The sequence below is a fragment of the Gossypium hirsutum genome, chromosome D01 (genome assembly GCF_007990345.1).
Source record: "Gossypium hirsutum isolate 1008001.06 chromosome D01, Gossypium_hirsutum_v2.1, whole genome shotgun sequence".
Classification (NCBI taxonomy): domain Eukaryota; kingdom Viridiplantae; phylum Streptophyta; class Magnoliopsida; order Malvales; family Malvaceae; genus Gossypium; species Gossypium hirsutum.
In genome coordinates this window covers 111510-135056 of record NC_053437.1, presented here as the reverse complement: position 1 = coordinate 135056, position 23547 = coordinate 111510, and the positions used below count along the sequence as shown (strand labels likewise).

Here is a 23547-nt window from a genome sequence, read left to right as displayed (position 1 = left end):
TTTAGGAACATAACATCAACGAAAGTCATTGTCCTCTGTGACCCATCAATAATACCTCCAGAACCATTTCTAATATCAAATATTACGATTTACACCAGTTCCTAAGGAACCATCTATTTTGATGCATCAAGTCTTATAATTTTGTTCACAAAAGACGCATCGCAATCTAAAGGTAGATTTTATAATTGGAGAAAGAGCCATCAAGATTATTAAGTTTTTAAGGTTTAATTTAGGTTTTAAGGTTGATTTGATAAAAAAATAATTGTTAATATTAATAGGTTTAAATTTTCACAGTTTTGTTAATATTAAAATGTATAACTTTTGTCAAATACAAATATCACATTGAACAAATAAACATAGGTACCAAGGGCGAATACAAGGGCAAGCAATGGCTTTGGCCCTCAAAATGGAAAATTACAATTCTAACCCTTAAAAACGATCAGATTATAAATTAATACAAGGTAAAATAATGTTTCCTCCCAAAAAAATTATTTAATCCCTTTAAGGATAATATAGTTATAAATTAATGCATAATAAAATTTATATTTTAACATCTCAAAATTTTATAATTCAATTTTAGTCCTAAAAATAATTTTATATTTATCCCTAACATATATCTAACAAAAAAATATCATTCTCAATTACTAAATGCCATTTAGAATCAATATCATAATTAGATAACGGATATTCAAGCCGCCATTTAGAATTTTTTAATAAATTAAAGTATAATCGGCTTTTTAATTAAATTAACCCAAAAATTTAATTAATTACATAAATGACCTATTATTTTTATTAAACACGTAAATAACCTAAAATTTACACTAAAAAAAATTTATTTGGTACTTTGACAAACTTTACAAATTCCATGTACGGAACAGATTATACCGGCTTTTTTTATAAAATTAATCTCAAAAATTTAATTAATTACATAAATAATTTTTTTATTAAACACATAAATGACTTAAAATCTACAATAAAAATTGGTGTAACTAAAGAGTTTGACGCCACTAACATGCCACATCAGCAACCAAGATAAAAAAAAAAATTTAGTGGAATCATATAAAATGATGCCACCTATATAAATATTAGAAAAATATTACAATTTTTGAAAAAATATAGAGACTTTAAAATAAATTTTTCCTTTTTTGTGGAACCAAATAAATTGGCCCCGCCAATTTCCAAAGTTGCCACCCCTTTTTCCTTTTAAAATTTTAAATATATTAATTTTTTTTATCTTTACCTATTAAAAAATAAATTAAAATTTTAAAATTGATTATACTTAAAAAAATTTTAATATGTTCAAAATTTTAATATATTTAAATATATTAAGTATATTAAAAATTTTAAATCGGTTATACTCAACATTTTCTTTAACATATTTAAAATTTTAATATATTTAATTTTTTTAAGTTTTTTAAAATTTTAAATATATTAAAAAATCTTCTCTCTTTATCTATTAAAAATATATTAAATATATTAAATTTTTAAAATATATTTTGAATATATTAAAATTTTAAAATTAGTTATACTTAACATTTTTAATATATTTAAAATTTTAAAATTTTTAAAATTTTTAATTTTTTTAAAATTTTAAATATATTAAGAAAATTTTTTTTGTCTTTAAATATTAAAAATATGTATTAAGTATATTAAAAATTTAAATATATTAAACTTTTAAAATTAATTATACTTAACATTTTTAATATATTTAAAATTTTAGAAAAATTAAAAAAAATCATTGGAAACTGGTGGCACCAATTTATTTGGCTCCACCAAATAATAGAAAATTTTTATTAAAGTCCCTATTTTTTCAAAAATTATACTATTTTTCTGATATTTATATAAGTAGTACCATTTTAATTGGCTCCACCAAAAAATTAATTTTTTTATCTTGGTTGCTGATGTGATATGTTGGTGGCGTCAAACTCTTTAGTTACACCAATTTTTATTGTAGATTTTAAGTCATTTATGTGTTTAATAAAAAAATTATTTATGTAATTAATTAAATTTTTGAGATTAATTTTATAAAAAAAGCCGGTATAATCTGTTCCGTACATGGAATTTGTAAAGTTTGGGTTGTTTAAAGGGTGTTACGGCACGTGGATTGAATCTTCTTTATAATAATTCGGCTTGCCAGCCAAGGAAAACGTGCCCACAATTCGCTGACTGCGGATTCAAGTTGCCAAAGTACCCATGTTGTTCAATTAAAATATAAAATTAACATGGGTATTCGTGTCTTTCACTGATAAATCCACTCTACGCCGAAAATAGGATTCCCAAGTGAAAAGGAAAACTCAGTTTCTGGGTGCATCCATTAATGCTATTATATCTATTTTGTGACTTTCATGTTTCCTTTTTCACGTCCACGTGTCGTGTTATTGACCTTCTCAATTAGTCATTGTTGATTGTCCTCGGCCCTTTTTTTGCCATTATTTTATTTATTTTATAGTTAGTTGTAGTTGTTTTTTTTATTTAAATAATATAAAAATTAAAAAGTATTTCTAATTATAGAAGTTCAAGTAAAAGTATGAGGAAACTTTTCTACAAAAACTTTAATTATATTTTGTCTCTTCTATTTAAAAATAAATAAATTTATTATTGTATATTAAATTATAAAATAATTAAATATATGTTATGACATAGTTAATAATATAATTAAACAATGACACAGAACAATTTATATGTACTTCAAGCTAACCTAGGAGGATTAATTTATTCAATTTTTGAGTAAAAAAATAAAATTTAATCTAACTTCTAATATAAAAACTTTCATAATATTTTACCTCATATTTCAAATCTAATCAATACCATGTTTAATAAATTAGGTATTGAAAATATAACTATTAAAAAAATGAAGTAATAAAATTTATTTGGTATATTACTTAAAATAAAATAAGGAGTATAATTAAATTGTTTAATAAAACATAATATAATTTTAAATAAAATAAAATAATAATTACATTTATTCTAGGTAAGTTTTTATCTAATTATTGATAATTTTATTGTGATTATCAAACAAGTTTAAATAAATAAAATTGTTAGAAAAAATATTAATTTCCGAAACTTTTCAACACTTATTAAATTTAAAAAATATATTTTAAATGAAAAGAATTTAACCGGGCGAACCCGGTTTGGATTTAAAAGGAAAAATCGAAATACCGACTCATTAAAAAAAAATAGTAATTAAAAACTTATATATATTCCTATAAAAAGGCTACTGTCAAAAATAAACTTACTTATTTTCTGAACCAACGACCGGTTTCGTTTTGGCCTCTACTTCTTCCAATTCCCTCAATTAATCGTCGAATTTCAACTTTGTTAATAATAATCTTTGGTTTCTTGATTGTTAATTACATTGTTCTATTTCTCCACGACGATAATTTCCTAGGGTTCGGACTTCGGATCAGGACCCTGTCAGATTCTGTCTCGGTGACGGTCCGATTACCAGGGGTGGTGGTCCCCTTTGTATGGAATTTCGGACCCGGAAGCGGGCGGAGGCATTCACAGCTGCCCCTTCTTCTTCTTCTTCTTCCTTTGATCCTACAGTTCGCTCTAACAAGCGCGTTCGTTTGTCTTCCTCCTCTGCCGTTGCTACCACCACCGGGACTCGCGTTTCACGGGCTTCCGGTTTCTTAATGGACTCCGTTACAGCGGAATCTTCATCTGGTTCCCGCGGAGGTTCCGGCGAAGACAACCGAACCGTAAGTGAAAGTCTGAATCTCGTCTCCGATAAAGGTAAGGAAAAGGAGGAGGATTTAAGGATTTCGGATAGAGAGACTGATAGGGATAGTGGAGATAATAACGAGAGTAATTCGAATCATCTTGAGGGAAGCTCAGGGTTAAATATGGAGACCTCTGGAGGCGATGAGGATGATCATAATGACAACAGAGGCGACGTGGGGAGTTTGCAACAGAATCTGACGTCAGCGAGCAGCGCATTACAAGGCTTGTTGAGGAAGTTGGGTGCCGGAATTGATGATTTTCTTCCCTCATCGCCAATGGGCTCATCGTCGTCATCTCATCAAAATGGGAGGTTGAAGAGGATTCTGTCTGGATTGAGTGCTGATGGGGAGGAAGGGAGGCAAGTTGAGGCGTTGATAGAGCTCTGTGAGATTCTTTCAATTGGGACTGAGGAGTCATTGAGCACGTTTTCTGTGGATTTGTTCGTTCCCGTTCTCGTTGGAATGCTTAATCATGAGAGTAACCCTGATATTATGATTCTTGCGGCAAGGGCGCTTACTCATTTATGTGATGTGATGCCTTCTTCCTGTGCTGCTGTGGTGCATTATGGTGCAGTTTCATCTTTTTGCGCTAAGTTGCTTACAATAGAGTATATAGACTTGGCTGAACAGGTTGGTTTATTTTTGGTTATGTTGGAAATCATTGATTTTAGAAAATGATAGTAATTGAATATTTGATTCAACATTAGTTGCTTCCTATGTTTGCTCCAAAAGAACTACCTCTATGACTGGACGACACACATGCCCGACACATATGGGTGTGGAGATATGATTCTCCGGGGACAAGGATCCTAAAAATAGGTGGAAAATAGTTTGAACATGCTTTTGACACATACCCATTTCCGACACTAACACTCCAGTCTGTGTTTTATGGTTTGATTCAATGGTATCTTGCATTTCCTTGCAAAGTAGAGTGCTTCTTTCTAAATGTATTAAACATTGGGTCAAGTTGGCGTGAATCGAGATAAATTCGTGATCGTTGATTAAGCATTTTGCTGGCAACTTGTGTTAAGTAAATTTGCTTGCTCTAACTAACTGTTAAAAATTCACTTTTGAGTTACTTGCTCATGCCAAAGGGTATATACTACATTGTTCATGGCTAAACCTGAATTAGAAAGTTCAAAATGGTATGTTTGGGTTCTTATATTTTGGTTGAAATGCTGGGAACAGTCTCTGCTAGCCTTGAAGAAGATATCTCAAGAACACCCAACTCCCTGTTTGCGAGCTGGTGCTCTCATGGCAGTGCTTTCATACCTGGATTTCTTCGCCACTGGAGTTCAGGTAATTAACTTATTTAAAACCTTTTAGCTTAATGATATACAGAGTGAAGAAAGTTTTCTTTCTGTATATTCTTAATGACCTTGTTTCTATTTAATCCTGTGTTCCAGCGTGTGGCTCTATCTACTGCTGCAAATATGTGCAGGAATCTCCCTTCAGATGCAGCTGACTATGTAATGGATGCTGTACCACCATTAACAAATCTTTTGCAGTATCATGATTCAAAGGTAACTTGAGTGTTGTATTAATGACAATTAGTTCATTGTAAAATTATATTGCTTCTTCATCTTGTACGTTTTGTCATGCTTGTAGGTGTTGGAGCACGCTTCTGTTTGTCTGACCCGTATTTCTGAAGCCTTTGCATCTTCCCCGGATAAATTAGATGAGTTGTGCAGCCATGGGTTGGTTACTCAAGCTGCATCTCTCATTTCCACAAGTAATTCTGGCAGTGGTCAGGGATCTTTGAGCACACCAACATATACGGTGAGTAGATGCTGTTCCTATATTTTAACTATAAGCCAATGCTTTTGCGTGCAATATCATGACATTTGGGCTTTTGAATCAGGGCTTAATCCGGCTGCTTTCAACATGTGCAAGTGGGTCTCCTGTTGGAGCAAAAACTTTACTTATGCTTGGGATCAGTGGTATCCTGAAAGATATACTGGTAGGTTCTGACATCTCTGCTAACTCAGCTGTTCCACCGACGTTAAGCAGACCAGCTGAGCAGGTAATACTATTTATTCAACCTGAAGAGATGGTAATTTTCAGTTCCTTGTTGTTTTTATGTGTAATGTGAAAAATGTTATATTAATAACTCAGGCCGTTATACCCAGTTTTAGAATCAGTTTACGCGAACCTTGCATGTCTTGCTTTTTTATTGTGGTTAAAAGTCACTTATTTGAGCCTATCTGCTTGTTACTTTCACTTTGTTTTATAATAGGCAAGATAATGGCTTATGCATATCACGACTTTTTGTTTGGTGGTCTGTAATTCTCATCTTATTATGTAGATTTTTGAGATTGTCAATCTGGCAAATGAGCTTCTTCCTCCATTGCCTCAAGGAGCCATCTCCCTCCCTGCCAGCTCTAATATATTTTTCAAAGGATCTATTGTGAAGGAGTCTCCTACTAGTAGCTCTGAGAAGGAAGACATCACTGATGGAAATGCTTCTGAGGTTTCAGCCCGAGAGAAATTGTTGCATGAACAACCCGACGTTCTCCAGCAATTTGGCATGGACCTACTTCCTGTTCTTATACAGGTAAGCTTTTACTGATGATTGTTCTTTAGTTTTCTCTTGTTTTCTAGTATTAATGTCTCCTGCCTCTACCATGATTTTCTTTTGGTTTGTTATAACTGATAGTCTCATATCCTTTTGTCAAGCAGATTTATGGTTCCAGTGTCAATACCTCTATTCGCCACAAATGTCTCTCAGTTATTGGAAAACTTATGTATTTCAGCAGTGCAGAGATGATTCAGAATCTATTGAGTGTGACAAATTTATCAAGGTATCCACCTTAAATGAAACATACCAGTTTAAATCTTAATGTAATGTTTGGTTATAGAAACTTACTATGTTTTTTGGTCTTGTAGCTTTTTGGCTGGTATTTTAGCATCGAAAGATCCACATGTCTTGGTTCCTTCCCTTAAGGTTGCAGAGATCCTATTGGAAAAGCTTCCTGCAACATTCTCCAAAATGTTTGTCAGAGAGGGTGTGGTTCATGCTGTGGACCAGCTTGTATTAATTGGTAATCAAAATAACACTCCTTCTCTAGCATCTTATGTTGAGAAGGATAATGACTCTGTATCTGGAATGTCATCGCGTTCCAGGCGTTACAGACGACGCAGTTATAACTCAAATCCTGAAGGAACTTCAGTGGAGGAGTCTAAGAATCCAGCATCTTTAAATATTGGTTCTCCTCCTAGTTCAGTCGAAACCCCTACAACAAATCTTCGTACCGTTGTAAGTGGATGTGCTAAAGCATTCAAAGATAAGTATTTCCCCTCTGAGCCTGGTGCTGTTGAATTTGGTATGACTGAAGAGCTTCTACACTTAAAAAATCTTTGCATGAAATTGAATGCTGGTGTTGATGATCAAAAGACTAAGGCAAAAGGAAAATCTAAAGATTCTGGGTCTCCATTGGCTGATATTTCTGCTGCCAAGGAAGAATATTTGATTGGGGTGATCTCTGAGATTCTAGCAGAACTGAGCAAGGGGGATGGTGTATCCACTTTTGAGTTTATTGGTAGTGCTGTTGTTGCAGCCTTGTTAAACTATTTTTCTTGCGGATACTTCTCCAAGGGGATAATTTCAGATGGAAACCTGCCCAAGCTTCGCCACCAAGCCCTTAAAAGATTTAAATTATTTATCAGTGTTGCACTTCCTTCTAGTGTGGATGACAGAAGTATTGCTCCTATGGTTGTCCTGGTTCAGAAGCTTCAAAATGCTTTATCATCAGTAGAGCATTTCCCTGTAGTTTTTAGCCATGCCTCCAGGTCATCTGGTGGGAGTGCACGCCTCTCTTTCGGATTTAGTGCATTATCTCAGCCTTTTAAGTTGCGTCTTTGTCGAGCCCATGGAGAGAAATCTCTTCGTGATTATTCATCAAGTATTGTGTTGATTGACCCATTAGCAAGTCTAGCAACTGTAGAAGATTTTCTTTGGCAACGAGTTCAACGAAGTGATACTGCTCAGAAGCTCTCCATTTCTGTAGGAAATGCTGAATCTGGGAACACATCTAGTGGGGCTGCTACTTCTTCTCCATCTACCACAACTCCTGCTTCGGACACTCGTCGTCATTTTTCAAGGTCCAGATCATCTGTTAGTATAGGAGATGCAGCCACAAAGGAACCATCATCACAGGAAAACAGCACAAGATCGTCAAAGGGAAAAGGTAAGGTAGTTTTGGAGATGGCACAAGAGAGGTTGAGAGGACCTCAGACAAGAAATGCTGCTTGTAGAAGAGCTGCTCTGGGTAAAGATGATCCAATGAAACCTGTAACTGGTGTCTCTACTTCTGAGGTATTCTTTATGATTCTTATTATGAACCATAACATGGCTGGGCTTATTTGTATTGTGTAAGCTCACATGCTCACATGCTGAAGTTAGTTTAAACGATCATTTGTTAATGTTCAACATTAGACTCTGTATAATTAAATTGTGCTTCCCTTTCTGTTGTTTGCATGGAATTGTAGCTTCCCCCCTCCCCCATTTCCTGTTTGTTGATTATAATTTTGTCCCCCTCTTTTGGTAGGATGAAGAATCGGACACATTTCCTGTGGAGGTTAATGATGTTTGGGGGGTTGAAGATGATGATATTTCTGATGATGAAGAAGATAGGCATGAAGATGTAAGTGATCTTGTGCTTGTATAAATGCAAAGCCCCTTAATGTTTATTGTAAACTTCATTTAATCTTACTTTTGCTTGATGGAATTATTGTCCCAGGTGCTCAGAGATGATTCTTTTCCTGTTTGCATGCCAGACAAAGTTCATGATGTGAAATTGGGTGATTCAGCTGAAGATGGCAAACCTGCCTCGGCCATTAGTGATAGCCAAATAAATACAGCTTCAGGATCTAGCAGCAGAGCAGCTGCTGTTAAGTGCTCAGACTCTGCTGATTTTAGGAGTGCTTATGGCTCAAAGGGTGCTATGTCGTTTGCAGCAGCTGCTGCCATGGCTGGGCTAGGAAGTGTAAATGGTAGACGTATTAGGGGAGGTAGAGGTCTAGAAGGGCAGCATCCATTTGGTAGTTCTAATGAGCCTCCAAAATTGATATTTACCGCTGGTGGTAAGCAGCTCAAAAGGCATTTTACAATCTATCAGGCCATCCAGGGACAGCTTGTGTTGGATGAGGATGAGGATGATGAAAGATGTGCTGTTAGTGATATTTCTAGTGAGGGAAGCAGACTGTGGAGTGACATCTACACAATAACATATCAGAGGGCAGACAGCCAAGCTGACCGATCATCTGTTGGGGGATCAGGTTCTACTACAGAATCCAATTCTACTAAATCTGGTTCTTCCAGCTCCAACTCTGTTCCCCAAACTCATAGAATGTCACTTTTGGACAGCATCTTGCAAGGGGAACTTCCTTGTGATCTAGAAAGATCTAACCCTACTTATAATATATTGGCACTGTTGCGTGTGTTAGAGGGTTTGAATCAGCTTGCGCATCGATTAAGGTTTCAGATATTTTCCGACAATTTTGCTGAGGGGAAAATTTCAAATCTAGATGAGTTGATTCTCACTGGTTCTAGAGTTCCTTCTGAGGAATTTATTAATGGTAAGCTCACTCCAAAACTGGCTAGGCAAATGCAGGATGCCCTTGTTCTCTGCAGTGGAAACCTTCCGTCCTGGTGTTACCAGTTGACAAAGTCATGCCCCTTTTTATTTCCTTTTGAGACACGAAGGCAGTACTTTTATTCAACTGCCTTTGGGTTGTCTCGTGCATTATATCGTCTTCAGCAACAGCAGAGTGCCGATGGCCATGGGTCAACTAATGAGAGAGAGGTGAGGGTTGGTAGATTACAGCGGCAAAAAGTTCGCATCTCCCGGGACCGCATTTTGGATTCTGCTGCAAAAGTAATGAAGATGTATTCTGTTCAAAAAGCTGTTCTTGAAGTTGAATACTTTGGAGAAGTTGGAACTGGATCGGGTCCTACTTTGGAGTTCTATACACTTTTAAGTCATGAGTTGCAAAAGTTTGAACTTGGAATGTGGAGGTCAAATTCTACATGGAATAAGTCATTAATGGAAATTGATGGTGATGAAAAGAAAGAAGGAAAAACTGCTGGTTCCACTACCATTGATGGAGTTATGATTCAAGCTCCTTTAGGGTTGTTCCCTCGACCTTGGCAGCTAAATGCTGATGCTTCTGAAGGTAGTGAATTTTCTAAATTAATTGAGTATTTCCGGCTGGTGGGGCGTGTGATGGCAAAAGCTCTTCAAGATGGACGGCTTTTAGACCTGCCTCTATCAACATCATTTTATAAACTTGTGCTTGGTGAAGTAAGCTGATTGCATTAGATCGCATATTTTAATACCTATAAAATTTAAGTATTGCCACAATGATCTTTCTACTTTTGTGGCTAAAACTGTCATTTTATAATCCATTGCAGGAGCTTGATTTGCATGATATCCCGTCATTTGACTCCGAGTTTGGGAAAATTTTGCTAGAATTACATCTTATTGTTTGTCAAAAGAAATATTTAGAATTGATGGGTGATGACAGTGGTGATGCAATTGCTGATTTACGCTTCCGTGGAGCCCCAATAGAATTCCTTTGTCTGGACTTTACACTTCCTGGCCATCCGGACTACATATTGAAGCCAGGGGATGAAACTGTATATTTCAAATTCTCATTCTATTCTCCCACCGTTTTTTTTTTGCCTGTTAATAGATTATTCTAAGTTTGGGTTAAATACATCAGGTGGATATCAACAACTTGGAGGAATACATATCTTTGGTGGTTGATGCAACTGTCAAGACTGGAATTATGCGGCAAATGGAGGCATTTAGAGCTGGATTTAATCAGGTCCGATTGCTTTCCTAATTCCGGAGTTTTCTTGATTAACCACTCATTGATTTTCATTGTGGATTTCCTTCTTAATTATTTGCATTTATGGGGCTGTGTTAGGGATTTCATTGCCAGGCTAATATATTAGTTAATAAGCAGGTTTTTGATATTGCTTCATTACAAATATTTACTCCGCAAGAGTTGGACTATTTGCTGTGCGGTCGCAGAGAGTTGTGGGAGGTAATGTGATACTCGAACTGTCTGATAATATAGTGCTTAGAACTGGTTGTCTGGTATGATTTAACAATTTTAACTTCTACTTATGTAGGCTGAGACACTTGCTGATCACATAAAATTTGATCACGGATATACCGCAAAGAGCCCAGTGATCATTAATGTATATTTCTTCTTAGCAGTCATTTAATTATTTTGACGTATAGTTACTGGTTTAAATCTTTATTTGATCCTTAATAATGTTTGGTTTTGTGATTTTGCAGTTACTCGAAATTATGGGAGAATTTGCACCAGATCAGCAACGGGCCTTCTGCCAATTTGTTACTGGTGCCCCCAGACTTCCACCTGGTGGTCTGGCAGTGCTGAATCCTAAACTGACCATTGTTAGAAAGGTGACAAGTTAGATTGAAAAAGTTTTCAAGTTTCTTTCCATTTACATTGTTGTTTTGATGTTGACATGCCGTCTTGTGGTCTACAAATTTTAAGATAATTTTGAAAGTTGTGTCAAAGTCGGATTTAAGTATTGATTTCTTCATGCCGATTTTAAGATAATTTTTGGAAGTCAGGTCGAAGTGGGATTTACATATTGATTTATTCATGCCAATTTGTTAAGTGCATAGAACGATTGTGCTTCTTACATGCACTAGCTCCAATGTTTTTAAACACATATGGGCAATGTTATGATTCAGGCCAAGGCATCTTTAACCATAGTCCTGTTAGCCTTTTTATGGTGTCTGGTTCTTAGGAATTGGAAGGTGTCGGTCTACTTGTTATAATTTCTAGCTTAACTGTAAATATTTCATTCAGCCTGTCTAGATCTCTTTTTTCTTTCTTTTTATGTTCATGGTTCTTTACGCTTGTTGTTATGAATTCACAGCATTCTTCGCCCTCGGAATCAGTTGATGACGACTTGCCCAGTGTCATGACTTGTGCTAATTACTTGAAGCTTCCTCCATATTCTACCAAGGTATGATCAGTTAGTAACTAGATTGATCTTTCATGATTATCCTTATACTACTCTTACTATCTTCATTTCAACGGATGCTATCTGAACAGGAAATTTTGTATAAAAAATTACTATATGCAATCAGTGAAGGGCAAGGGTCTTTTGATTTATCATGAATTCGTAAGACAGAGACCTGTGTATACTCTCGACACAATCTGGTCAATTTTTTCACCTGCGATTGTTTGATGTTTCAAAGCGGCTCGTTATTTTTTGCTCAAGCTATGGCTACTCATCGCTGCTCTTCCATATTTTTTCGCATTGGCAAGGTTCGTTGCAACTTTAATGGTAGATCATCTGTTCATACTTCATGCTCATAGTTGCTAGGGATGTTATCATGCCGAGTTACGGACTCAACTCGATAATAACCTTGGCTGAATTTGTGTTTATTTCGAGCTGATGCAAGTACACGTGTCTCGTTTATACTCCAACTCAGAGCCCTAAATGCTGTGTGTAAATGATTGATCTCAACCTTTTTTAATTTTTCCCATTTGTGAGCATTTTTGTTTAAATTGTGATCTCAGGTGAAATGGGGACTGCAACACAAGCACATCCGAGGATTTTTGTGACGCGTTGTTGCATGCAGTTCCAAGAGTTTTGTATATAAATAGAAATTATATTTGAATATATATATTGCATAAATGGTGGAAGGAAAATGAATAAATGAGGAAATTCGATACAATTTTGTTTTTGTTCCGTTAGAAGAAAAAAAATAAAAGGGTGTACATTCCATTTATATGAATCTTGTTCGTTGATATGCTCCGTTAGGTAGTTTTAATTTTTAATGTAGGGTTGAATCTAGGGGTAGGTAGGGGTCTCGGTTTAGACAATTTTTTTTTAATATTAATAATTTAATTGAAGTCTTTTAGTTTTTTGAATAAATAGAAATTTTGTTTTTCTTTTCTGCTACTTTTAAACATTAATTATTAATTTAAGCTCTTTCAAAATAAAATTTTTATTTTGGTATTTTTATATTAAGTCGTATATTTCGTTTTTATCGATGGTAATGCATAAACAAAGCGTTAAAATATTGAAAAACAACCATTTAAATAAATCAGATGCGGTTGCTTGCACTTTTGAGTAAACTACATTCTTTATTAATTATTCAAATTTAAAAAATTATAAAATAATTATTAAATTATTTAAAAAATTTTAATTTTCATTTGAATCATTGGATTCTTTAGAAGTTATTATTAGGACATTGAGATAAGTTTTTTTTCCAAAACTAGTTAGCAAGTTATAAGCGATAATTTGACAATCAATATAGTTTTTCAGTCCTAATTAACAAGTAGAAAATATGTTAGATATAAATTGGTATAATGATTAGTGTCGAAAATTGGAGAAGGTTATTCTTCGAAAGTTGTTTGGATTTTAGTTAGTAGATTTGCGACGTTCGATTGATGAAGGTAGTGTGAATAGAGAAGGTCATACAACAACAAATAATTTAGTGATTACTTAATAAATTTTTAAAATTAAATGATTGAAATATAAATTTACTAATAGAGTAATTTATTGTACGTGGTTGCTTGATCTTCGTGTCTTCAAACCATTATTCAAAGGGCTCAAAACTGCAAATTAGCTCACCAAACACTCTGAAATTAAAATCCATGTGTAGAAAGGTAATAATTTCAGGGTAGGGCAGCTGGGTCTTTGTGCTATTTCTAGGTCAAACAATTAAAAACAACCAGCGCTTTCTCTTTCATTTCTCATTTTATTTCTAATGATAGATTGAAGCATAATTAAAATATGCTTGACTCGCAGCTTTATATTATATGCTATTTCCCATCTACCTTGTTTAATTAGCTCAAGTGTCAAGTCCCACATCACCAAGGAAAGCTATTGTTTCATTATTTCAAAAGGTAGGAGATAATTTAGTAATCGATAATTTATTTGTCAGAACTTTTTTGTCAGCAATAATTTTCAATTAAATTAATTTCTTAAAAAGAATTACATAAACTTCATTAATAAGTGTGAAAGTTTATTTGGCATAGTAGTAGACTTTTTAAATGGTTAATAGTATTCATTCGGATTTGTATGAAAGTCCAACTCTATTGCATTGTTAGAATTCATGTTGTATATTTGAAAGAGGTTGACCTCTTTGCTTCTTTCATGGTACAATCCTCTTCCCGCTGAGCTCCCTTTCTCTTTGGTCCACAGAGGCAAATGGAATGTAGGACTAGGACTAGCGCCAACAGTTAATCATGGAAGAAATGACTCACGGAGGCGGGATCACTAACTAATACTAATCTAATACTAATAGAATAGAAAATACTAATATAATAGGAAAAAAAAGAACTATCTTTTTTGTATAATTTTCTCGGTTCCGTTGCTACCGCGGGCTTTACGCAATCGATTGGATCATATAGATATCTCTTCAACATAAGATAGGTCGTCGAAAGGATCTCGGAGACTCACCAAAGCACGAAAGCTAGGATCTTTCAGAAAATGAATTCCTATTCGAAGAGTGCATAACTGCATGAGATGAAATTAGTTTCTTATTTATTTTTAAAGTTTTTATGATTTTATAAATGAGAATTTTTTATTTAGAATTGAATTACAATTGAAAAAATAATAATTTTCAAGATATTTTTTAAATAACAGATATTAGCTCTATTTCATTTTAGCATTATTTGATTTTTTTTAACAGTATGAAAACTTAATTGATCTATTTAATAATAAAAAGATTAATTCGAGAATATCCATATAAATATAATAGAAAGACCTCCAAAATATATTGATCGGGGGAAATTTTATTGTGATATCTTATTTAAGGTATAATGAACTAAAAAAAACATGACTTGTGAAATTAGTGGGAGTGGGGGCCAAAGACTTTAAACATTCACATTATATAGGGCCCAAAAATCCCCAATTTTCCACAATTGACCCAAAGTTCCTTCGATTTTTCGTTGCCCACAAACAACCCCATCATCATCATTCACGTGGAAGATAATTTAATATCAAACGGTAACAAACCTGAGTTACACCTTCCAATTCATAAACAACGATACACCATAGTATTTCACTGAATATAAATTTTTTAAATTTATAACTAAGTCCCTCAAGTACGTATAAATTAAGAGCAACAAGGACTCCACAATTTCAGACCCAGAAAAAAAAGACAGGGGAATCTCTGCAACTTTCAGCTCTCCATTTCTTCTTCCTTTTTTTTTCCGGTACGTCCATTTTAGGAATCTTTTCAAAATTGTATGAATTTTCCATTTTTTCACCAATATTAAAAGTAAAAAGAACCCCACTCTCTTCGTTTTGTTATTTAGCTTTGTAGTTATTTTCATTATATCTTTTTGTAAAGCAAAGGAAAATGCATAAAAGGGGATGCTGATTATTTTCTAGGGTTTCCGATTTGTCGAATCTATGATTACGATGCTCGTTTTCGATTCATTGTCCTTTTGGCTTCTTGTTGAACCTTAATTATATCGAATTGTTCGGATCATCCCAGGTTGTTCAACTTGCTGTTTTTTTTATATTTTTAAACAAAGGCTTTCTTTTGTCTACTTCCTTTTTGCTGATTATGATTGGTGATATTTGTTTTGAGTTGAAAATTCCTCTTAATCTTGTAATGGGTGCTTTGAAGAATATATATATATTGTATAAAGTATGCATATAGAAATTATTAGGATTTTTCCATTTATATATATATTGGTGTTGTTACTTGCTAATTGGGTGTGAATTATTGTTTGGTTCAGGTTCAAAATCGTAAATTTGTCTCTCCTTCAATAGATTTAAGTGTTTCCCTTTCTTTGGGGGGGATTTTTAGTTGTAATGGACGAAGGGGAGCTCGATTTTTCAAACCACGAAGTGTTTTCTGGTGGCAATAGCATGGGTGATATTCCAAGCAGTTGCTCGATGGACAGTTTTTTCAATGAAATACTCAATGATTCTCATGCATGTACGCATACACACACTTGCAACCCACCTGGCCCTGATAATTCTCATACACACACCTGTTTCCATGTTCATACCAAAATCGTGCCTGCCTCAACTGAAGATGAAGCTGCTGCTGATGACACAGAGGGTTCTAGGGAGAAGAAACCAAAGAAACGATCTTTGGGTAATCGAGAAGCTGTTAGGAAGTATAGGCAAAAGGTTAAGGCACGAGCAGCCTCGTTGGAAGATGAGGTTGTCAGGTTGAGGACATTGAACCAGCAGCTGTTGAAGAGATTGCAAGGGCAAGCTCAATTGGAGGCTGAGATTGCACGGCTTAAGTGTTTGCTTGTGGATGTTCGAGGAAGAATTGAAGGGGAGATTGGTTCGTTTCCTTATCAGAAACCAACAGCTAATAATGTTAACACCTTGAATTTGCCTGGTGCTTATTTGATGAATCCATGCAATATACAATGCAATGATCAGATGTATTGCCTTCAACCCGAGGTCGAAGGTAATACAGGAGAAGCCACAGCGCTGGACGGACATGGATTTAATGGGTGTGAGTTTGATGATATTCAATGCTTAGCAAGTCAAAACACTGGAGCAAAGGAGCTTCCTGGAGGTGGGGTTGGAAGTGCAGCGTCCAATGGCAATTCTTCTGGCACAAAAAGGAGAAAAGGTAAAATTTAGGAGTTCTTTCTCGTAATATATGATAAATATTGGAAAGTTAATGTGTGATATGATATATCCAAACTTTATTCTATCACCTTCTGTAACTAGTATGTCAGCTTTAGTTATTTGCTTCACTATTTTCATGCTTCGAATTTCCAATCCAACATTTTAATCTTCTAGAGAAGATATCGTGCTCGATTTTTGCTTCGTGTACCTTGTTAGGGTTGCTGAAAGTAGTTTTTTCTCCTGTGTGTCTAGAGTTGAGTATTGTTTTGAATATATCATCATCTAGTACACATCTACCATTCGAGTTTAGAATTATTAGTAGAGGAATGGCAAAAGATTTACATAAGATTTAAGAACCACCACGAGTCGCGGATCATTATTTGTATATTTAGGTGTTGACATGGACGTGTTCAAGTCTTTATGGTGTATGAGCTATAATCTAAGCGAGGCCTTTTAACAGATATTTGAACTTGTTCATGCAATATTCCAAATATTATAAGCTGTATTGACCAATGACTGTTTAAAAACGGAATATAGCTGCATGCAATGTGTAACACTGTTTTTGATTATGTTGTGGCTTTGATACTGATATTTATTTTCTTGGGAGGTGTTCGTCCAGCTACAGCAGGTTAAAGAACTGTTGAGGCGAGCATTATCCATATTCTATGGGGTACATATTTGTCTTCCAACAAGCAGGTTTCTTTTGGATCCATCACCCTCCCTCAGGTTGCATTGCTTTTTCATTTTTATCAATTTTCATTTCCCTTTCATGTTAATTCCGTAGTTATGGTTTATCTGAGATGGTTTTATGGTTTTAAAGACGACAAACTTGTAAAGTGGAAACTTCTGGATTATAGCTCGTAGAGTCTGGGAGCTAAACTCAATAAATCTCCTTATCCCTTTTTCCTGCCTACGATGTATGAGATCTATAGCTAATTATGATTGATGATGCTATGCTTTGCCGATGAATTTAAAAAGTTCATAGGTGCTTTTGCGGATTAGTGTGTTTTTCATTATACCATTTTGCTGTTATTGAAGTTTGCCCTCGTTTCGTTGAGTTCTAGTTCCGTCTTTCTGAGCTATATGAATTCTTTTATTGCTGAATTACAGAATTTAAGGTGGAATATCTATGATGTTTCAAATACTGTGAGGTGTGAGCCCCCATAGCAGGTGAGTTTCAAGTTTTCACTCCCTGCAGTCCCCTAGCTTGCGATTGACATTGGTAGCTTACAAAGTTTTTGGTTTTAGGAAGGCCGGAGATGCCTGCTCAAAGAGGGTAAGTGCCATCTTTTAACCGAGGTTTTGATCAATGAATGTCTGATGAAAAACTCGTAGTTGTAGAACGGTGAGGGAGTCGTTGAATGTTACAGTTTTTTCCTGTAACTGCTAACTGTGCCTAACAATAGCCGCCTTCGAGCTTGTTAGTTGCCACAAATATGGCTCTCAAATTGGAAAAAAAGATGGTTGAACTGTTTAGTTGGCAAAGATAAAATGAGTACTTGATCTTGAATTTCCTTTTAGATGTGTCTTGTTCATTGCAATCTGGTACAAGTCCTTTTGTTTTGTTAAAAGGGATTTTTTTTTTGTTATGGGTTAATTAGCCACCCAACTATTCAATTCTATCTTTTTTTTGTCACTCATTTATCAAAAATTTTTGGGTATTTTCACTTTTACATTAACCAATTCGTGACAAAAAAGTTAAAATTGAATAGTTGAGATATTACTTTATAATTTTTCAGTCAGTTAATAACTGAGTGACAAAAAGATTTACTAGTAGTTAAAAAATTATTTTGTAACTTTTCATTTTTGGTAAATTTTGGTAAATAAGAAAAGAGAAATAAACCATAATCGAATGACAACTAATATAACGTAGCCTTTTATATATCCGCAATAATACAAGTTAAATTTAAGTTAGAGGGTCAGCGATAAAACTCAATCAAGTTGAAACCAAACTTCAGTGTCTTAAGTTTTACATCAAATTTAGTTCAACAGCAGGCACAAGGTTTAAATATTAAGTTACATGTTAAAAGACTCCTAAAGCTGTTCACATACAAAACATTATTATAAACTCACAATGATCTTACTTAAAAAGGTCATATCCTTAAAACTCTAAATCCAACTTCTATGGCCTATGGATGGTCTTCGGCAGTTTGAGTGTCATCCTCGTCTCGATATATACTCTCTGCCAATTGCCACACCTGAAGTGTGTTGTCTTCAGCTACACTAGAAATAACCCATGGCTCATTTTTGTTCCACGAGAAATCTGAAATCTTAGCTTTATGGCCTCCATGAGAAAAGAGAAGTTCGGGAGGGCCATCATCGGCATCTAATTCAATTTCTAATTGCTCTTCTCCAATCCTGCAAATCATTGAGAATAAGCCAATTATCGATCCTGAGGGAGAGCACAGAGAAGGAGAAAGTTTATGAATGAAACAATGCTAAAGGTGGACATGATCGAATTCCATGAGAACAGAGCAGTTCGGGAGCATGGTTGAGGATAGGACCTCCAAGGTTCCTCCAAATACATAAAAGAACCATGAAAGTACGAACATATCCATGTTTAACAAAGACTCTGTATCTCACACTCACACTCACACCCAAGTCCGAGTAACATAATGATCACAAAAAGTTTGGAAGCAAAAACGAAGGGAAAGCATAATAAGTGATATATGACAGGCAAAATAAAAGCCTTTAACAGATTCCTAGTATCGATCCAAACATGAACTACCTGTTAAGGTCCCAAATCATCAATCTCCTATCATCACCAGAAGATGCCAGCACTGTCTCGTGATTAGGATCCCATTCTACCTGGAAGACCTCTCCACTGTAAAAGACAAACCCGAGGTTACAAAACCTATTTCAATGATTTCAAGCACCATTTGTGCAGTAAAATATTTCTTTACTAATGGAGTTTGGATGCAGCTAGAACTATATTACTGCATATACTGAAAAAATAGAATCGAATTGTAACTAGCTTTGGCATATAAACACAGGGATCGATCTAAGAGGCAGTAAACTCACCTGTGGCTGCTTAAAACATGCAAAGGTACAGTCAGCTTTCGTACATCAAACAAACCTACGGTGGAGTCGGACGATGCTGTAGCCAGAACCCACTCATTATAAGGATTGAACGACAAATAATTGATCTGAGACCAAAAAACGAACATTTCTTATCCGATGATCAAATGGAAATGGAAACATAATACTACACAAAGACTGTAATATTAGGGTAAAATTTGTTAATTCACCTCTCTATCGTGAGCTTTAACACGATGTTCGGTTTGGTTGGTGCGCAAGTCCCAGATCATTAACATACAATCATCACCAGAAGAACCAAATATATTCTCATTCTTCAAATGCCATGACACATCTTCAACCACACTCTCATGGGCCTACAAGTACATTCAAAGATACTCACAATCAAGTAATAAATGTTTTCAAGGTCAAAAAATCCGAGCATTTCCTATGAAACAAAAGAGCAAAGTCCTATAAATACCTCATAAACATGGGTTGCATCAAGAACCTTATCTTGAGGCCAAGAAGACAAGTCCCAAAGGCATATCTTATGGTCTTGTGAACCACTCAAAAGATAACCCTCCTTAAATGGACTCCATGATAATCCATACCCTTCCTTTTCATGACCCCTCAACCTCAAATCAGCAACACAGTCACCCTCTTGCTCTTTAGCTGCAGCCTGCTTGGCATAATCAAACACGAAAACGTCGGAGCCACTGGTCTTTGCGCCGATAATAACCGGGTTTTGAGGCATACATCTAGCCCTGTTGACTTCCCCATCAACACGCATTTTCTGTGTTATCTCAACCTATCATCAGCAAACAAACTCCAGCTAGTAATTTCATCAAACAATTGGTAGCCAAAGAACACTGCTCATAAACAAGAACTATAATACGATACAATTCAATAAATATCAACGATGACTGAGACTGCCCACGAAATTAAGTAAATGAAAACCTAAAAAACTGAAACAAAATAACAAACCTTAGGGATAACTGGGTCATCATTTTTAGCAGCGATATTGGATTCAGAGGCGAGAGTGGGGAGAACTGCGTCGGCGATCATTAGAAAATCGGGGGCGCCGCCGCTGGTGTGAGTTCCGAGGACGAGTTTGTGAACGTTAAAAGTAGGGTCAGGTCCGTAAGGAGTGGGAGAAGAAGGAACCCAATGGACAGTCAAAGAAGGCCATTCGAGAGGGTGAGAAATGACGAGATCGTAAAGGAAAGGGGTGTTCTTCTTCCATACGCTGAACTCTTCTTCTACCTGCTCTGGGTTCATCTCTGAATCGCCCGCCATGGATTATTCGCAGAGATCTCTCTCCTCTATCCTCCCGCCAAAACTGAAAGCAACCAAAGCGAAGCTATAAGGGTTTTGGATTGTTTTCTTAATTTGTGTATGTATTTATGTTTTAACGTGAGAGGGCTAAGCCTTCATTGAAAGGCACGAAAGAACGCACAGATAGATAGCCCAAAGTCCCATGTTAGAAGCCACAATGGGCTGGATCCTTGTGGGCTCTGTCGGGATCTAATATATTATTAGGTTAAAAAATGTCATATATCCCTCTAACTCTTTACAAATTTAAAATTTAGTCCCTATACTTTTATTTTCCAGGATTTTAGTTCCTCTACTTTTTAAAATTTAAAATTATTCTTCTATTTTTAACACTTTTAAATTTATTGGTGTGACATTTTAAAATTGAGAAAATACTCACCATCCATCTAACTAAAAAATGATGTTATAATGAACGTGAATTTAACAAAATAAGTGTTAACAGTTGCATTTAAGTGTTGAAATATGAAAATAGAGAGATTAAATTAAAATTTTATAAAAATTACAAGAACTTATGATATATTTTAACCTATATATTATGTCGCAATGGCAGATGGGGTGAAAGAAAATCAGAGGTGGATTGATAAAATATTTGTGTAGATTCCTATTGTTTCGAATTCAAACTCTATTATTTGGTTTTTAATTGTTTTATTTAAGTATAAAGACGGTGAAAGACAAAAACATCATTGTTTAAATATTTTATTATTTTCTTAAAAGATTATTTTTAGATCATATTTTTTTTGTATTAAATTGACTAATGACACTAAATTTAACAAGTAGTTTAATTATAATACTAGTTATTATGATACATCGACATTGAGGGCGTAAAAAATTTAATACAGGTAGATTAAAACGAGTTTTGATATTTTTATTCAGGTTAAGTTTGAATAAATTTTTAGAATATTTTTTGAGATGACTCAGAGAATATGAATTGAGTCTAAATTTTTATTAGACACCAGCCCGACCTTGGACAACTTTAGAAACAAACACGTGGGTATCATTTTATGTTTTACCTAAAAAGTAAAACACAACAGTTTGTGAGTTGTTTTGGTAATGTTAATTAAGCACCACTGGATTCCATATAAATAATTGCTATATATAAATAAAAGTTGAAATGTGACTTGGCAGGAGTTGTTATAATAAATCCTTTTCTTCAGGCTTTTCAATTGTGACTTAAACTGACATATTTGACATTTCTATGAGCAATTAGTAGCCTGTCTTTTTCTCTGTCTTTCCTTTTATGTATTTTTTTCAGTTACTTTAATACATTGTGCATTCAAATTTCGTGTATATATATTCATCTTCATATCTTTGACTTCATCACCCTTTTCACTTCCTTTTTGTTCAAAAAAGAGTTTTCTTTGATCCAAGTGAGAAAAAAATGATAAAAATATCTGAGTTTTTTATCTGATTTTGAGAAGAAAAAAAGAGAGTTTGATTTGAATTCTTGGTTTGATTTTTGAGGGAGTTTTGTTTGTTGATTGGAAAAGAATGGCCATACAAGAAGCTCAGTTCTATTCTGACAATGTTTGCTTTGGTGGTGGTGGTGGTAGCGGCAGCGGCGACAATGGTGGCCTTGGAAGTGGCGCGTTTAATCAATTCCGTTTTGATCATCAACAGCAACAGTTGCAGCAGCGACATGAGATTGATCAGTTCATCATATCACAGGTAAAAAAAAAGAAAGTAAAAACACCTTTTCAATTGACATTTCAATTGGTATAATAACAAATGTAATCATCAAAGTTTATATAATCTTTCAATTTGGTATTAAATTAACAAATTTAATATGTAAAATTTGTGTAAATGAGTAAATGTTAAAATTTAAATTTATTAAATCTTTTAAAATTAAGACTAAATTGATAATATATGTAAATATCAAGAGTTAAATTTATTATTATTCTGGTTTTTTGAATTGAAATTGAAAGAAACTAAAAGATGATTTTAGATCTTCATTGTCGGTTTTTCTTTTATGATTTTCTTGTTTCTTGTTATTCAGAATGAGAGATTGCGATTGTTGCTGGAACAACAAAGAAACCAGCAAATTACTATGTTTTTAAACAAAATAGAATCGAGGGCATTGATTTTACTGAATCAAAAAGACGAGGAGATACAAAAAGCAAAAAACAAATTAATAGAATTACAAAATCTGTTGAAGAAACTAGAGATGGATAACCAAGGATGGAAAAAAGTGGCTTATGAAAAGGAAGCAATGGCTATGTGTTTGAACAACAAGCTTGAAGTGTTAAAGGATCGAGCTTCGCGTTGTTTCATCAATGGAGTCGACGATGCAGAATCATGTTGTGAAGATAAGGATACAAGAATGGTTTGCAAATGTTGTAATAGTCGGAGTAGTTGTGTTTTGTTCCTTCCTTGCAGACATCTTTGTTCATGTAAGAATTGTGAAGCCTTGCTTGATTCTTGTCCTGTTTGTAAAACAGCAAAGAAAGCTAGCATAGAGGCGTTGGTTTCTTAGTCAAACAGAAGAATTTCCCGGGGAAAAAGGAAAAAAGTTTCCCATGAGGGGTGAACTCAAGTTACAACAATCAATGTTGATTTGTTTTTTGGTCTTGTTTTTTAGGTAGTCCCTAGAGTTTAAGAAGCAAAAGAACTATGAAATAGACAGAAATTTACAACAAGATGACAATGAATATATATATATATATATAATTTCAGATGTCATGGAAATTATTTTGGGATAAATTACAAATTTATATATGAGTTTTAGTTTAATATGTAATTTTATACAATTTTATATATAAAATTTTAATTTATTGTAATTATACACAAAAGTTTGATTTAGTGTGATTATACACATAAAATGATGCTATATTAATAATTATATAAATTATTTGTGAGAATTGGATGAAATTA

The 23547-nt window shown here is 34.4% G+C and overlaps 4 protein-coding genes across 13 annotated transcripts; 3 read left to right on the top strand and 1 right to left on the bottom strand.

Annotated features, from left to right (window-relative positions):
• The first annotated feature begins 3216 nt into the window (after window positions 1–3216).
• LOC107928922 (E3 ubiquitin-protein ligase UPL3) lies at window positions 3217–12505 on the top strand. Of its 2 annotated transcripts, XM_016860220.2 has the most exons (18): window positions 3217–4352; window positions 4911–5021; window positions 5129–5245; window positions 5331–5501; window positions 5584–5745; window positions 6028–6276; window positions 6402–6523; window positions 6609–8037; window positions 8270–8365; window positions 8462–10024; window positions 10135–10359; window positions 10446–10550; window positions 10692–10772; window positions 10861–10929; window positions 11030–11158; window positions 11644–11733; window positions 11823–12038; window positions 12294–12505. In XM_016860220.2, exons 1-17 carry the CDS (start codon window positions 3468–3470, stop codon window positions 11886–11888), a joined length of 5670 nt encoding a protein of 1889 aa, XP_016715709.2. In that variant the 5' UTR covers window positions 3217–3467; the 3' UTR covers window positions 11889–12038; window positions 12294–12505. The 2 variants fall into 2 exon arrangements, with proteins under 2 accessions (XP_016715709.2, XP_040942528.1); XM_041086594.1 differs by lacking the exons at window positions 10446–10550; window positions 10692–10772; window positions 10861–10929; ... (2 more) ...; window positions 11823–12038; window positions 12294–12505 and having other exon boundaries at window positions 3238–4352; window positions 8462–9896; window positions 10135–10324.
• A 2268-nt stretch (window positions 12506–14773) lies between these two features.
• Window positions 14774–17852, top strand: LOC107928903 (basic leucine zipper 23). 9 transcript variants are annotated; one of them, XR_001692724.2, is made up of 5 exons: window positions 14823–14942; window positions 15474–16333; window positions 16940–17058; window positions 17443–17502; window positions 17585–17852. XR_001692724.2 is itself a non-coding variant. In XM_016860192.2 (3 exons), exons 2-3 carry the CDS (start codon window positions 15550–15552, stop codon window positions 16963–16965), a joined length of 798 nt encoding a protein of 265 aa, XP_016715681.1. In that variant the 5' UTR covers window positions 14774–14942; window positions 15474–15549; the 3' UTR covers window positions 16966–17243. The 9 variants fall into 9 exon arrangements, 3 of the variants coding, with proteins under 3 accessions (XP_016715681.1, XP_016715679.1, XP_040942526.1); XR_001692723.2 differs by having other exon boundaries at window positions 17581–17852; XR_005909131.1 differs by having other exon boundaries at window positions 14824–14942; window positions 16952–17058; window positions 17581–17852.
• A 421-nt stretch (window positions 17853–18273) lies between these two features.
• Window positions 18274–20796, bottom strand: LOC107928902 (WD-40 repeat-containing protein MSI3). The gene is made up of 6 exons (XM_016860189.2): window positions 20332–20796; window positions 19829–20155; window positions 19581–19724; window positions 19354–19478; window positions 19061–19156; window positions 18274–18690 (listed from the first exon to the last, which is right to left on the bottom strand). Exons 1-6 carry the CDS (start codon window positions 20641–20643, stop codon window positions 18462–18464), a joined length of 1233 nt encoding a protein of 410 aa, XP_016715678.1. The 5' UTR covers window positions 20644–20796; the 3' UTR covers window positions 18274–18461.
• Window positions 20797–21839: 1043 nt separating this feature from the next.
• Window positions 21840–23355, top strand: LOC107928905 (E3 ubiquitin-protein ligase BOI). Its single transcript, XM_016860193.2, has 2 exons — window positions 21840–22344; window positions 22673–23355. The coding sequence occupies exons 1-2, from the start codon at window positions 22168–22170 to the stop codon at window positions 23147–23149; spliced, it is 654 nt and encodes a 217-aa protein (XP_016715682.1). The 5' UTR covers window positions 21840–22167; the 3' UTR covers window positions 23150–23355.
• The last annotated feature ends 192 nt before the right edge of the window (window positions 23356–23547 follow it).